This window comes from Manis pentadactyla, chromosome 5, assembly GCF_030020395.1.
Source record: "Manis pentadactyla isolate mManPen7 chromosome 5, mManPen7.hap1, whole genome shotgun sequence".
NCBI classification, from domain to species: domain Eukaryota; kingdom Metazoa; phylum Chordata; class Mammalia; order Pholidota; family Manidae; genus Manis; species Manis pentadactyla.
Window position 1 is genome coordinate 161613616 of NC_080023.1, and position 15711 is coordinate 161629326.

The 15711-nt window shown below is 40.7% G+C and overlaps 1 protein-coding gene across 3 annotated transcripts in view; it reads right to left on the reverse strand.

Moving 5' to 3' along the window:
• CHD6 (chromodomain helicase DNA binding protein 6) overlaps nucleotides 1–15711 on the reverse strand; it is a 191231-nt gene that overhangs the window by 134580 nt on the left and 40940 nt on the right. For all 3 annotated transcript variants that reach the window (XM_036902261.2, XM_036902264.2, XM_057503003.1), the window contains exon 2: nucleotides 7020–7074. In XM_036902261.2, coding sequence (XP_036758156.2) covers nucleotides 7020–7052 — 33 coding nt within the window. In that variant the 5' untranslated portion in view covers nucleotides 7053–7074. The remainder of the gene's footprint in view (nucleotides 1–7019; nucleotides 7075–15711) is intronic.

Here is a 15711-nt window from a genome sequence, read left to right on the forward strand (position 1 = left end):
AGAGAGTAAGAAAAACTGAGAGCCAGTAGATTATTAAATTTAGATGCTAACAAGGAAGAGTTAAGAGGAGAGGGGGAAAATAATACTTGATAAGTACCTGTATTGTTTTTAGAAACAAGCAATTTTATCTCCAAACTATGAATTTCAACAAACCAAAACCTCAAAGTGATTCAATTTCAAAGTGGATGATGTTTACTCCACCAACCAAATAAATCCAGGGGAATTTTTCTGTGATACTTTCTAGGCCAAGAAGATGTGTAACAGACACTTAAAGTGCAGAAGACTACCTACCAATTTCTTTCTTTCTAGCCTAAAGACTTGGTTTACCAGAGCCCAAGCCCAGAATTAGGCCAAGCCTGGCCCACACCACGTACCACTGCCACTATGTAGACCGAGTATCAGGCCATGTATTTCGCTTCTTAAATGGATTACATCATCAAAACAACTCTAAGGGGAGGTACATTATGGTTTCAGTGATCATTTTATAGGTAGAAGCTCAGAGAGTTTAAATAACTCACCCAAAGTCACACAATCACTAAGTTTTGAACCCAGGTTTGCCACTTGGTTTCAAGAGTCACTACTCTGGACCATTTGACAAATACTGCCTCAGGTTCTGGGTATGGAAATAAATGAATTTGCAAGAATCTCTACCCATCTCTGCTTCATTTCCATCATTTATTCCCCAGCACCACTGTACTCTAACTTCTGGCCAGGCAACTTTCAACTCATTAACTTTACTCTCTAACCATTTCTTCACAAATCCCTTTGTTCCCCAGATCAGAATGAGAATACACGGAGAATAAACAACCTAGCAGAACACATAAGATTAAGTAAGTGATTTCTGTGACTTTTCAATTTTTCCCACAAGGATCCCAAGATGAGGATTAATGAACATCAAATGCAGACTTGGCAGCTACAAGACCTACAACCACCAGCCTAAGAACATGTTTTGTTAGCAGTGGGCACTATATTTCCTTTATCCTCACAAAGTGAGAACGTCTGATCCTTGGTTGCTAAGTATTAGGTAGCACACGAAAATTTGTAAAATGTATCCCAACCCATACTACTAGTAACAGGATAAGCTGACTGAGGGACTGGACAGTGGGCTGATGAGAAAACTATAAAGCACACCAAAGTGGAAAGAAGTTCCCTGTTGTGCTTCTGCTTTTTTCACAGCAGTCAGAACACTGGCTTTGGGCTAGTTCTCACAAGGGTGAATCAAAGTTAGGTGCTGGAAGACAATTCTCTACAGTCATGCCGATATTTGTATGTGAGCCGAAAATGTCACAGATCCTCGATCTCTCACTGCCCCTTAGATGCCCCAAAGGCCTCGGCACCAGAGCCTCCCAGAGTCCTCTGGTCAGGACAGGGGTGGGGCAATTCTATTCATTGTTTTTAAGTAGTCCTCTTTATTCATAGAATGTAAAATTTAGCAGCTCAATTCCATTAAAATAAAAAACAAAACTTTTTATGGCCAGTATCGAAAAGACTAAGAACAAACGCTGGCGAGGATGCAGAGAAAGTGGAACCCTCCTACACTGCTGGTGGGGATGTAAGCTAGTTCAACCATTGTGGAAAGCAGTATGGAGGTTCCTCAAAAAAATAAAAACAGAAATACCATTTGACCCGGGAATTCCACTCCTAGCAATTTACCCAAACAATACACGTTCTCAGATTCAAAGAGACATGTGCACCCCTATGTTTATTGCAGCACTATTTATAATAGCCAAGAAATGGAAGCAACCTAAGTGTCCATCAGTAGATGAATGGATAAAGAAGATGTGGTACATATACACAATGGAATACTATTCAGCCATAAGAAAGAAACAAATCCCACCATTTGCAACAACATGGATGGAGCTAGAGGGTATTATGCTCAGTGAAATAAGCCAGGCGGAGAAAGACAAGTACCAAATGATTTCTCTCATTTGTGGAGTATAACAAACGAAGCAAAACTGAAGGCACAAAACAGCAACAGACTCACAGACTCCATGAAGGGACCAGAGGTTACCAAAGGGGAGGAAGGGTTGGAGGAGGGTAGGTGGGGAGGGAGGGAGAAGGGGATTGAGGGGTATTATGATTAGCACACATGGTGTGGGGGGAATCATGGGGAAGACAGTGTAGCACAGAGAAGGCAAACAGTGACTCTGCGACGTCTTACTACACTGATAGGCAGTGACTGCAATGGGGTATGGGGGGGGTGAATGTAGTAACCGCATTGTTTTTCATGTGAAACCTTCATAAGAGTGTATATTAATAATACCTTAATAAAAAATACCTTTTGTCTGTCTCAGCTAGTGATGTATTGTACAACATCAGTCATATGAGCTAATAAAACCACTATGTAACATTTACTATGTGATATTTTAGTAAAAAATTATTATCTACTTATACAGTATTTATTTTGTTATTTACTTAGATGTTAATAACGGTGGTAGCTCCCCCTGAGAAGACAGTCTCTTTTACAGTACTTTAAATACCATAACATAAATAAATGTCCTGGGAAACCCTAGGATTCTAGTCAGAATAGACCTCTGAGATCATCTCGCCCCAACTCCCATCCCGTGTTGTCTGCCATACAGCAGGCAGCCCTCCAGTCTCCCAGATCCAGGCGACTCATTGCTCACAAGGCGCGAGCCACGGCGGGGCGGCTCGCCTTCTCAGGATGGTCCTCTGTAGATGGAACGAGAGCCTGTCCTCCTGTAACTCTCCCCATTCTCACCCACCCAATCCAGCAACAGATACAGTTAATTTTCCACCTGATGCTTTCAAATCTTCCCTTCTTCGGGCCATGTGATCCTGGTTTCATCCATCACACCTCACAGGAAATGAGTCAGTGTTATTTTACCATCCCAGTCACTTTGCTCCAGCTTTTTGAATACATGTTTCAGAACACAAAATGATTATGAACAACAAAATCTGGCAAGGCATGTCAAAAATAGTGAAAAGCATTAAATGCTCAGGTTTCTCAGGGTTCTTTTCTTTTTTTTTGGAGGAAGGAAGAGTTGGATGAGGCTGATCTTAAGGCCTTTGAAACATGACTCCAGGGTGAAGCTGTTTAGAATCTTGTTTTTTTGGGGCAATCCCTCTTTATGCATGTTGAAAAAGGCCTCCCAGTGACTACTGAACACAAGCTCCGCCTCATATTAGCCCTCACGTTGGGACTCTGCAAGGTGAGACTGAAAAGTCTAAGAAACAAATTAATTACTCATCCATATGATCGACTCTGCTATTCTTCCTCCTTCACTATTCTGAACTGTGGATCATTACCTGGTGATCTGTATGGGTGGTAAGCATCTTCCTAGAGATCCGAGTCCTTACACCCCTCACCCCCAGTAGAACATGTCTAGGACCAATTCTTTTGGGAGTCTGGGAGCCAGCTAAATCCACCATGCTTCTTTATCTTAAATGTAGCTTTGGTCACCACCTAAAATGTAGCACCCCACTCCAGGCCTTTCCACTTCCCCTTACTTACATCATATGCTGCTGCTTCTCAAACCTACCCAGACACCACTCTCTTCCCTCTCAAGCTTTCCTTCTGGGTCCTCAAAAGCAACCTGAGTGAAACCCCGTACTTCCCACTCTTTTAAAACACTCAGGTTTTTGGTGGGGCTAACATTCCCCATTCTCCATCCTCTCCGATTCCCGTGCATGGCTCCTCTACCCACAATGTAGAGCCCTGGCTCTTTTGAGGCATATGTCATCTACTACTGTTAACTGTTTGGAACCAGACTCTTAAGTTTCTTAAGGAAAAGCATTAACTTTTAGTCACTGTTGTAGCTAGCCCCAAGCAGACCCTCAAATATTTCTTGATGAATAAATGTTGAAAAATTTAAAAACTTGGTGAATAAATTATATCCCTATTCGCTCCAGGGAAGGAAACAGGGTCTAATAATCTGAAGGTCTTTGGGAGTCCCTCAGCAGGTGTGAAGAGAACTCTTCCTACCCTACTTTTCATTTTCTAGAGGACCATTCTAGAATGAAGGGCTCTACTGGCCTGACTCTTGGTCACTGGGTTAGGAGAGAAAGTTCTCTCCTAATTACTGTGAGTCTGGGTTAACTTCTGGGCATAGCTGTGAGTTTTAATTAAACTCACAATATTACCTATTTCTATTGCATTCATACTTGTTAATTCTCCTCTACATTGGATACAGGTACCAAAAACTCTCTTATCCCTGAAGATAACAAGTGTCTGTAAACCATATCATATATCACATACTATTTATCATGCTTTGTACTTCGCTTAGACCAAACAAGGCGCTGAGATGAATAAAAATCAGTATTTCCTTATCACAGGCTGGTCATCCTTATGATTAGGATGTGTCCCCTTACAAATAAGAATTTCCAGCAGTACTCTATCTACACCAGCAGAGCCACAAGGGATTTCAGTGATTTGAGTTTACATTTTATTTCTCTAGCTAATTTTTTTTTGCTTAATACTGCTTAGTCTCTTTAGGGATTAAAAAATGTATTTCTTAGAAGCAATAGTTTACTTTTTCATACTGATAAGACTATAGACTTCAAGTGACTGATTTTTCAATGTTTTATTAAAGTCTTTTTTTCTTGCAACACTTCTTCAGGGAATACAAAGTTAATCTCTAAATGCTTTGTTCTTGGCACACTATTCCTGTCATGTCCTTTCTAGATGATAAGAAGCATGATTATTTATTACTGAGTTTTGACTAACTTATAAAATCTGCTGTCTCATTTAATTTGCTTTGATTAATTTTAGGTCAAAGAATGAGAGATTTTCAAGATTAGAATGCCATTTTTCTCCAGGGAAGAGGAAAAATAAATTATTAGGAATGAGGGTTTCTAAAGACTGGATGTTTCATTTGCTGCTACTTCTAACACCTCAGAATCACAAGACAGGACAGAGTTTGGTGGTTCACTTTATTGTTATGCTGAAAGATTTCCCTGGCGCTGACATACAGGATGCCAAGGACTTCAGGAGTTTCCTCATTTAATGCTTACCAACATCTTGGCAGGCATGTATGACTTCCCCCTTTTAAGTGATAGAAAAACGAGCTTAACTTCTGCAAAGTCACATAACGAAGTGGTAGAGTTAGAGTTTCAATCCTATTCTACTGAAATCAAAGCCCAAGTTCACTCCAGAACATGGGCCTCCTCTGTCAAGCAGACCGTGAACTCTCACATGCTCAATCCTGGGCCTGTGGATGGGCTGTTTTAGGAAGAACTTAATTTTCTGTTTTCATGCTCTGCAACTGCTTGCAGTTCAGTCACCAGTATGGCCTATCACCAGCACTTTTAAGGGAAGCACGATCAACTCCTAAAAGTGGCTCCACTTAATTAACTTGCTCCTCTACCATACCTAAATGTCTATTTTTAAATAAAACCCTGCCCTGTTCATCAACATTACTGTCTAAAATAAAATCCCATCTAACCAAGGTTATAGAATGGCTGGCTGACATATTAATACCAATGGTCTTAGTATGAACCAGTAAACTAGCAAAAGAAAGAAACCCAAGTTCATGTTGGGGTCATGGTAGTAAAGAACATTTTCATTGAAATAAAAGCTTACCTTAAAGAATTTTTTTAAAAATTAAATATGCAGATTGTTTTCAGAAACAGAAACCTGCCCATGTACCATAAATGGTAACAATGTTGAGGGCTTGGGGTTCTCTTTAGTAATAATATGTTCATTTTAACAGCAGGATATAATATTCCACTAGAATGACGCTATAGCATCTTACTATGCTGATGACAGTGACTGCAATGGGGTATGGGGGGTACTGATAATATGGGTGAATGTAGTAATGACAATGTTGCTCATATGAAACTTCCCTAAGATTGTATATCAATGATACTTTAATTTAAAAAAATAGTAATATTCCACTAGGTGGATGTACCATGATTTAAATAGTCCCCTTTTTGATGGACAGATAGGCTCTTTTCTATTTTGCTATTATAAATAAAGCAGCAATGAAAGTCCATGTACACCAAGTTTTGCATACCTGTCCAAGTATAACCACAGGATAAATTTCTAGCAGATGGAAGTGCATTCTCTATAGCGTCTACCTACCAGCTGATGACTATAATGCCAGGACAGGAAGAAATCTGCGTGTAGGTAGTGTTTAGTCCTTGCTCTTCCTGTTAAGAATTGACAGCAACTGAGTCAGTTATTTCCAACAGGTTGTTTTGGTTTGGTTCCACTAGGACAGACCAGAGGGTATCCCTCGGTCTCCCTGTTACCTGATTAGTCACTGCTCCCTAGAAGGGGAGCAGGAAGTGGCTGTCCCACCCAAACTCTCTGCACAGGGTTCCTGTAAAGGGCAGGACTCAGATCTCCCCAGTCACAAGGCTGTCATTCAGTTCTGTGAAAGGAAAACCAACCCATCAGAGACAGCCCACTTCCAAGAGACAGAGAAAGGTCTCCCCATTCCACATCTGAGCCACTGGCTGGGGTCTCCAGGTTCCTGTGAGTATGGCACCATCTGAAGCACAGAAGTACTGACAGAGGAAAGGAGACCCTGCAGGAGGGGGTCTCAAGGCTACTGTTTTATCAACTCCCCTCCTCTTCAAGAAACCAAATGCCAAACAGTAGATGTTCAGATCTTTCCAACTGGTTCACTACTTTCTCTAGGAGGAAAATAATAAAAAAGAATTTTATAAATGAGGATGCTTTTAGTTTAACCAAACATCCAAACTGATGAATATATAAACTATAAAGAATTGATCACATCTCTCTTTATAAAAACTTGGAAGGCTATTCCAGGGGAGGAGAAACCTCTCTTCCACATAGTTAATTCAAATAATACTCTGGCTTACAGTTTGCATTACCTTTATTCCTATATGGAGCTGGTCTGAGCATAAGCAAAAATCCATATATGAAGTCATTCAAAACCCGCTCTGAGTTACCATGTGGAGAATGTGAGACAGAGGCAGGAGGGGAACTACCAGAAACTAAGAGATGAGCCCAAACTGCCAGCACCTCCTCTTGTTAAAACAGCACCAGCGTATTCTAGAGGCATTCACTTAGAAGATATGTGACCACTTACCTGCTTCTCTTTTTTCTGTATTTTCATTATCATCTATTGAAGGAAGATATTTATTCTGCAAAACATAAAAAAAGGCCAAAATTATGGGAAAGTCCAAAATGTTTTATTATCCCGGGATGAACTGTGACACGTGGGGAGAACATGCAACAGAGGAGGACTTTACAGAACACTCCCAATCAGCAGTGTTCTAGCCACAGCCACTGCCCACAGGTCAGCATAGCCCTAACCCTACCTAAATCCCCAAACCTAATTTACTGCTCCCAATGGCATAACAGCAAAAAGATACTGTCATTATAGGTAAAGTAAGTTATAAAAGATGCCGGCCTATTAAACTACAAAGGAAACTCAGAGGAACTAAACATAATGACGTGTCTACACTGAGGAGTGGGGAAGAGGGGGTGTGAATAAAGCCAAGCCTTCATTTCTTTTGGAAGAAAGTCAGTAAATAGTGTCTACAACTGATAAGTTAAGAAATAGAAATACATAAAAGTTTTTAAAAAAGAGCTAAAAGAGTTAAAAGTACCTCTCCTGAAGGAGAGAGGAGTGGTATGAGACGGAGCAAGTCACGCCTGCATTTCATCACATGCTCTCCTCTATTATTTGATGTTTTAAGCTATGTGCATATATTACCTGACAAAATAGATTCCATTCCAGTATCTTCTATGACCTTTTAAATGACTGCTCTTACTGTACCCAGGACGTATGCCCCCATTCCCACCCCAGTCATAACACCCTTGATGACACTGAACTTTTCCTTATAAATGACTTTGGAGCACCACAGCAGGTAAGAGCCCAGCAGGTGAATTTAAAGGTCCAGAAGTACACTGGGGCATCCTAGGGAACAGAAGGAAAACCCTAGACTAGGAAACCTGGACCTGGGGACTGCCTGAATCACTGACCAGTATACTGTATTGCCTTGTTCTGAAGCTCTCACCTTCCTATTAAGCAGACAATGGAGGGATCTATGTAATCGTGGCACCCAGTTCTGGCCCAGAGGTAGACACTGCCTCACATTTATTGTTCACTCTGAATTCCTGGACATTCCAGAGAGCTACGGAACACCACACCCTCAGGAAACTATCCCAGAGGCACATCATTATCCTTATGTTTATAATCATTTCTTATAACCAAATGAACATGATGGGCAGGCCTTAAGCAGAACTTTAAGATTAAAGTGAGATGGCATTGTTTTCTGAGTGAGTTCATAGTGTGTTTGATGCAAACTGAGAAAAAGAAGGACTTGTCATTCTAATCATCCTTGGGGCCACAATTACAGTGTATCAGTTTACTCTCTGTCAACTCAGGCTTTATCCTCCAGGGGTTACATGCATTTTCTACAAAAGGGCCATAAAACTTTACCAGGACATTGCTGGGCTCGGACCAAGGGCCAGGGGAGGAAGACAGAGAAGAATTGGCCAAATCAGAAAAGAGAAAGTAAAGTTAGTAAATGATGCTTCTAAGAATCACTATTAGGATTTGCATTTCATGGAACAATTATTCACCTCAAGAAAACCATCCTTTCAGAGAAATGTTAAGCGCTCTGAATCAGGGCAGTTAAAAGAATTTTACATTCTAATCTTCATTATAGTGGAGTCAGTTCTTGGTAAATTATGTTGGTACAAGTTTATCTTCTTTATCTCTCAACTTCCAAATTATCAGACCCCAGAAAACCAACATTCTCAACCATCACAAACTGCCACAAATTGTGAACTGAGGAAAAAATTTTGGAAAATAAATTCTAGCTAATAAAAAAGGATTTATCAGTAATTACCATATGTATTCAAAATACTGCCTAACAAAATGCAATCATTTAAAAAATATAAACTCTACCAAAGCCAATAAAAAATTACTTTTTAATATGTAAAGAACAAGCATAATGTAGTAGAGACATAAAAAAACACTATTTCTAACTAAGCACCACAAGCTAGCATGCAAATAAGAAGAGCTGCAACATGGCCAGAAATGGGGAGAAAACAGGTCCAATTTACCATTATTAATGACACCTTCTCATTGTTTTAAGTTTTCTGAAGGACCCTCAGGCAATGTGCCACTAGACGTATAAACTGCTCTCAGCCTTTCACCTGCCAATTCCACTTCAAGGAATGTATCCCAAAGAAACAAAGCAGTAGGAAATAAGCCAGAGCCTTGAAGGAAGCTCAGGGGTGAGGCAGGCGACACATGAAGATGCCTATCACAGCAGAACCAGGACACTGGACACCACACAGGCCCACCACTCCTCAGGCCTGTGCCCTCAAAGGGCCTGAAAAGATTACAGGCGCTCTGGGCACAAACTGGAAAAAGTAAGCAGTGGGGCTGACCCAGGTATCGCTTGAATTTTATTACTAGCAAGAGAGGAGGTCTGTAGGAGAAGAGGTGGGTGAAAGAGTCCCAGCTAAATCCTGACCCCTCTACCACCACCACAATTTGTTCACAGGCAAAACATTGCACCTTCAGCATTATTCATGCTGCACAGACAACCTCAGCCCATTCTGGGGGAGGGAGAGATGATGAGAAGGTGTGTGGAAGCCAGGTGAGTGGGAGTGACGTTTCTGTAAGATACTTGCTCCAGTTCATTGGAAGGGATCTTCATCTGGCCTCACACTATGATTGTGTTATCATTTATAGCACTGTGATATCATTTACAGCGCTCCGACTAACTGCCACACACAGACCAGCATGCAGTCATCCCATTAGGTAACAGATGTTGTCGACTACATCAACAGGCATTCAACAACATTTACTGACTTTTATTTCTCCAAATAATACCTAATAATTTACAAAACACTTTCTCTTAAGTTACCTCTTTTATGGCACGATTAAAAAATACAAAACTACATTATCTTTATATATGAATGTAGCATTGAATTACCTTTGCAAGACAATCAGAGGCTAATAACGTAAAGAACAAACAATATAAAACTCCCATGCCTTCTTACACTCAGCAACATAATGATGCTTCTGTTAAGAAAAACAGGTGCCAGGTTTCAGCAGGAACATTTTCAAAGGTTTTTTTTTAAAATTGCTCTCTCTAGTGCAAAAATTCTGTAACAGTGTCTGTGCCACCCCCAAGTTCCTCAGTGCTGTATACAGACACTCACAAATAATAAAATGTCAGGTACACACAATCCTACCATTCATTCACAGAAATTGGTTACACTTCCTCTCCCTTGAGAATTCTGGCATCCTAACAATCCCTGCTCAGGCCAAGGGGTCTACTTCATTAAGGGCATGTGTTCACAAACACAGGCAATGGTGCCCACAGCAGGTCCTTTACAGTCATGAGCAGCAACTGGTGGCAGGAAGGGTGGGGACCTCTGCTCTATCAGGTACTCGGAGACAAAGAGTGCACGGGAAGCGACTTTAAAAATCAGATAGTTTCCACAATGAGAATGTACTTCTATAATCTACTTATGCCCACCCTCGACCTTGAAGTTGGTTCCTACAAACCACTCTAACAATGGCAGGCACTAATAAGGCAATCCCATGCTCTTTACAGCGTGGGGATTTCAGAAGGGAATAGGAACAGGGCACGGGGAATGACTACTCACATGGGAAGAGTTAATCAAGAAGGCAAAGAGGTTTTGGAGAACGGCACCTTCCTCACTAAACCCCTATCACACCACCTCTGAGACTCCTGACCCACATTCTCAACAACAGAGAGGGTCCAGGGCAAGACATGCCTCATCTTCCCACTTCACCACCTTACCACCCTCCACAAACTGGACAAATTTATCTGTCTTTTGCTAAGTTTGTGGGAGCAACCTACAGGAAGATAATGGTAAGGGTTTGAAATGCCAAAACAGAGAGTGTGAACCCAGGCTCTAAATAATAATCAGACAGGTAAAACCTCTTCCAGACTTTGTTTCCTCACCTGTACAATGGTGACAATACCTGCCTCATGAGGCTTTGAGAGGGATGAGAATCTGTAGTGTCCATCACCCTGTGAACATAGCTACCTGGCAGCCATGAATGCTGCCTGTCCTCACAGGCTTCCCTCCAGCATCAGAGGAAGTGGCCATCTCTCCTGAGGACAACTAACCTTTCCTAAGGTACTTGGGATCCACCCTCTCCCATTTCTTGGCTACCTCAGACTCTGGATCACTTTGTAGTGAGTCTGTCCTTATTTCATTCAGGTGTCACCTCATCAGTGATACCTTCCCTAACCACCCTATAGAAAACACCCTCTCAACCCACCCACTCTATCCTCTTAACCTAACTAGTTTTCTTCCTGACAATTGTTACAACTTGACATTGTATTATCTTGAGTTGATTATAAATGTATTACCTGTGAGATGCACAGGCACACAAATGCAAACTGTTTTGTTCAGGCTGTACTCCCTGAGTCTGAAATGGCACTGGGCCCTAACAGGTGCGCAACAAACATTTGCTGAATGGAAAAATCATTCCCTCTCCTTTAGCTATCACTAAACCTCTCTCTTTCTACAGTTCTTCTCTCTTCAGGTTCAACTCTATCTTAAAACAGGAATTGTACTAACAAATCCTACACACACCCAAATTTTCACTTCCTCTCATAATACTTTCCTAAAGCCATTCTTGGCGATGATTCCCTAGTTGCCAAATCCAATGGGCATTTCTGGGCTTTATTCTGACGTCCTTGCAACATTTCAAACCATGGACCATTTCCTCCTCTTAAAATTCTCATCTCACTGGTTTCTTGGGAGGCTACTCTCTCCTAATTTTCCTCCCAATTGTAGGCTTCCAAAGCTCAGCTTCCTCCCTAGGCTCCGCCTATTATAATGACTAACCCTTAAACGTCAGTGTCCCCAGAGTTCAAACATTCCGAATACCACAAGGGCTCCCTGAGTTCTCTACTCAATTCCCAAACTTCGTTTCTCTATGCCATGACCACTGCACATTTCCAAATTGAAGCCTTCCTCCTGACCTCCAAATGGGCATATCCAACCATATATATCCTGGCCAGTTCCAATTAGGTATTCCACAGATTCTACAAAAACCCTCGACTCTTGCAAAATCATACTCAATGCTACCTTTACGCACATAAACACCTGCTCCCATGTCCCACCATCAGAGGCTAACGTCTCATGACCTGCCACCCAGTTCAGAATTCATTTATCTGTAACTCCTTCCCTTTCCCTTAACTCCTTTGTAATTCCTGAATTCCTTGGTTCCTCCCTGTCCACTTCTTTAGTTTATTCCCACATTTTTTTTGTCACTGTTTACCTGAAATAGCCCAAGTGCCTCTACTTTTTATGCCTCCTACCCTCATTCCTTTACCCTCATTACACCAAGAGTGTGTTTTCCTAAAGGGTAAACAAAATCAGATTGTATCTCTATAGTGTCTTCAGAGAAAAATACAAATTTCTCATAGTGCAGAGCCCTGCATAAGCAATCGAGTCCCTGGTCCCTGGTCCCTGTCTACTACTCTGACTTTAACACCCACCATTCATGCAACTATACTGAACACGGGCTGATTCTGAAACCAGGCCTGTTCACTCAGGTCTTTGCTCAGGCCCTACCTCCATCTGAAAAATCTTATCAAGGTTGTTCCTCTCACATCTCTATCCTTCAAAACCCAGCTCTCGGAAAAGCACTATAGCAGCTCTATCACCACGATACCATCTTTCCCTGGCCCTGCATGCCATCAGCTGTTAAGTGACTCAGCACTCTCTGGGGAGGCACTCTGTTCCACAGTACTGAGCTCAGTGCCTTACATTTGGACTCTTAAATGATTATCTGAGGAATGACTGAGTGAATAAATGGAAAAACTATGTTTACAGGAAAGGCTTTGAGCTCCCACTTCCTTCAGAGTAACTGATAGCCTCTGTCTTTTTTTCCTTTCCTGCTTAACCTACTCGCCTAGTCCAATCAAATTTCTCAGCATTCTTCATTCGTACTTTTTCAAAGTAATAGTTTAAGAATTCAGTAATTTAAAGCTTAGGACAAAAATAATATTCTCCTGACTCCACTCCTCCCAATCACCCTTTACAGAAGTTATCATTTGATCTTTAGCTTTTCCTTCTGCTATTTTCCATAATATTTTTAAAACATGCTAATACTGCTGATAGTTTTTCCAGTTTTAAACATTATTCAATTGATTTCTTCTACAGAATAGGAATTGGAAAATATTTTTATAAAAGACCAGATAATAAATATTTTAGCCTTTACAGGCCATATGGTCTCTGTTCCAACTATTCAACTCTGCCACTGTAGCACAAGAACAGCCATAGACAATATGCAAAATGGGTCTAGTTGTGTTCCAACAGAACTTTATTTATAAAAACCAGTAGCCCCCTGCTATGGAAGATGAAGTGTTATCTTCCAAATATAGTTACTATTACCATTATTTATTAAATCAATATTCAATTCACAGCTAAGACATGAACTATATACTGTGCTAAAAAAATTTTGTGTGTGAAAATTTTTTCCCTAAAGATAATAAAATCTGCTCTGTTTCCTATGAATCATTAACTTACATCAAAATGCTCTCTTCAATCAGAGAAAATCATTTTAACTCCTAATCTGGAGATAAAAAAAATCAGCTTGCTTGATAAGAATCATGATTAAGGGTAGTAGAAGAAGCAAGTGGCCAGGCATTACCAGAGCTCTCAAACATCACACTGTAAAGTAACACCTGCCTGTGTTTGTCTTAAGACTCTGCCGTAATGTCAACTGGCCCAGATCAGGAATGATCACATCCGTGTACACAGGACTTAAGAAACCAATCTCCCGACAGCCAAGCCCACTCAAGGTTAGAACCCTGAAGATTCAAGTTATCACCTTATGGTGGGAAGACAAAGGGTTTAACAAATGACACTCCATGTTCAGTTTCAAGAGGCCTTATCAGTCATGCCAGACCTTTGACTCTTCATACCTCAATGCCTTCTGTGGAGGAACGGTAATACCTGGAGACTTGGGAGGGGAGACATCTCAGTTCTGAATACAAGAGAAGTACAATTTGTACAATTTATTCAATCTTCCTGGGTCTCAGATTCTTCATTTATAGAAAAGGTACAAAAACCATGTTTTTTGGAAAAGAGATGGATGATGAATTCTACTTTGAACAGGCTACATCTGACAGAACAGTCAACACTGAAGCAAAGTGGTAAGAGGGAACTGAAAGCTCAGGCAAAGCTACCCTTTTGTCCTAAGGGAGTAATACTAACAGTCACAGGCGTCGGATTGCCCAAAGGCAATTGTCACAATTACTCAGAGGTACAAGAACTGGATTTCCTCGGTTCCAATTCAGCCTCTCAGCCTTCCATCAAGCTGCCATGTAGGAAACAAAAATAGCCTAAGTGAGAGGTCAGAATTTGGAGATATCCTGTTTGGGGCACTCAAAGAGTGAGCAGAGATTAGATATTCTACAGATGTACTACAACAGTCTAGAAAAAAAAAGAAAGAAAGCAAGCCCGGGTGGCAAAAAAAAAAAAGAAAAAGCTGTAGCAAGGGGATGGTTTTGATCTATCCAGGGGTGAATAGGAAGCAATTAAAACCGCTTGATAAAGCTATCATTCAAGAGGACCTTTTAAGCACATTTTTTGAGAGGATGGATAGATAATATTACATAGAAGGGACAAAACATTTCATACATATAATTTATACAATATAAATAGATAAAATCTTTAGGGACATAGCTGCAAATAGTTCGGTTTAAATACTTTATCTACTTTCATAAAGCCTTCCATTTGAACTCTGAATTGTTAAAATTGTTTTGGAACAATTTACAGTAAGGAACAAGTCTATCTGATTGCTGTCCAAGACAGTGGGAGGAAACTGTCTAGAAATTAAAAAGCAAACACATTTAACAGGATTGTAACACAGACAACAATACTCAGAAGAGTTTCTACTTTGGGATAAATAATAAAAGAAAAATCATGTATTTGTGGTCACCCAGGCTCAGCGTTCTCTATTCTACAGAAAACCTAAACACTGAAAACATCGACTAAATTTGTGGGATTCCTAATGCTAAAGAAAGATGGGCTTTTCCACTACGTCTGTAAGTCTGCTGTGTTAAAAAGAAAAACCCAAGATTTTTCCCAAGGGATTTTTTTCCCTATTGTTTAAAGACAAGACAAACAATGGGTTCTGAATCTGACACAGATTTCTTTCCATTCAACTTTTAAGGTGAAATCCTGAAACCTAACTTCCACATCTTAAATTAAATCACCTGCTACAAACCCAGGACGCTGCTGCATCTGACGCATTCCAGTCATGTCAATCTCCTAGAAGTTGTTCAACTCTGGTACCTCTTACATTTTCCTTAGGGTCCAAGAATTCATTTAACAGAAATTAAGGAATTTTTTAAGCTTTGGATTTTTAAAAGATGAAACTGTAATCCTCCTTCAGTTCCCCCTTCCCTGGAATCTAAAAGGAAGACAGTACTGTGATAAATGCAGAGGCTGGCCGTCGGAGCGTATAGCAAGATGCGGCATGACATGACTGAGACAGATGTAAAGAGCTCTCCTTGCAAAAGCAAGCACAGATGGCACTGGCTGAACGGTGAGACTAGGGGCTGGCAACAGGAACCTCCTGTCAATAAAATGCCTGAGTTCTCCAAACCTGGTTGTATTAAGAGCAGAAACTACAGGCAATAGGCGGAATATTCAAGAGGTTACCTTAGGCAAATTTAAGCCAATTGACTAGAATCTGTTAACACCATCTACATTATGGGTGGGTCATCTAATTGGCATATACATTTGTACAGACTAGT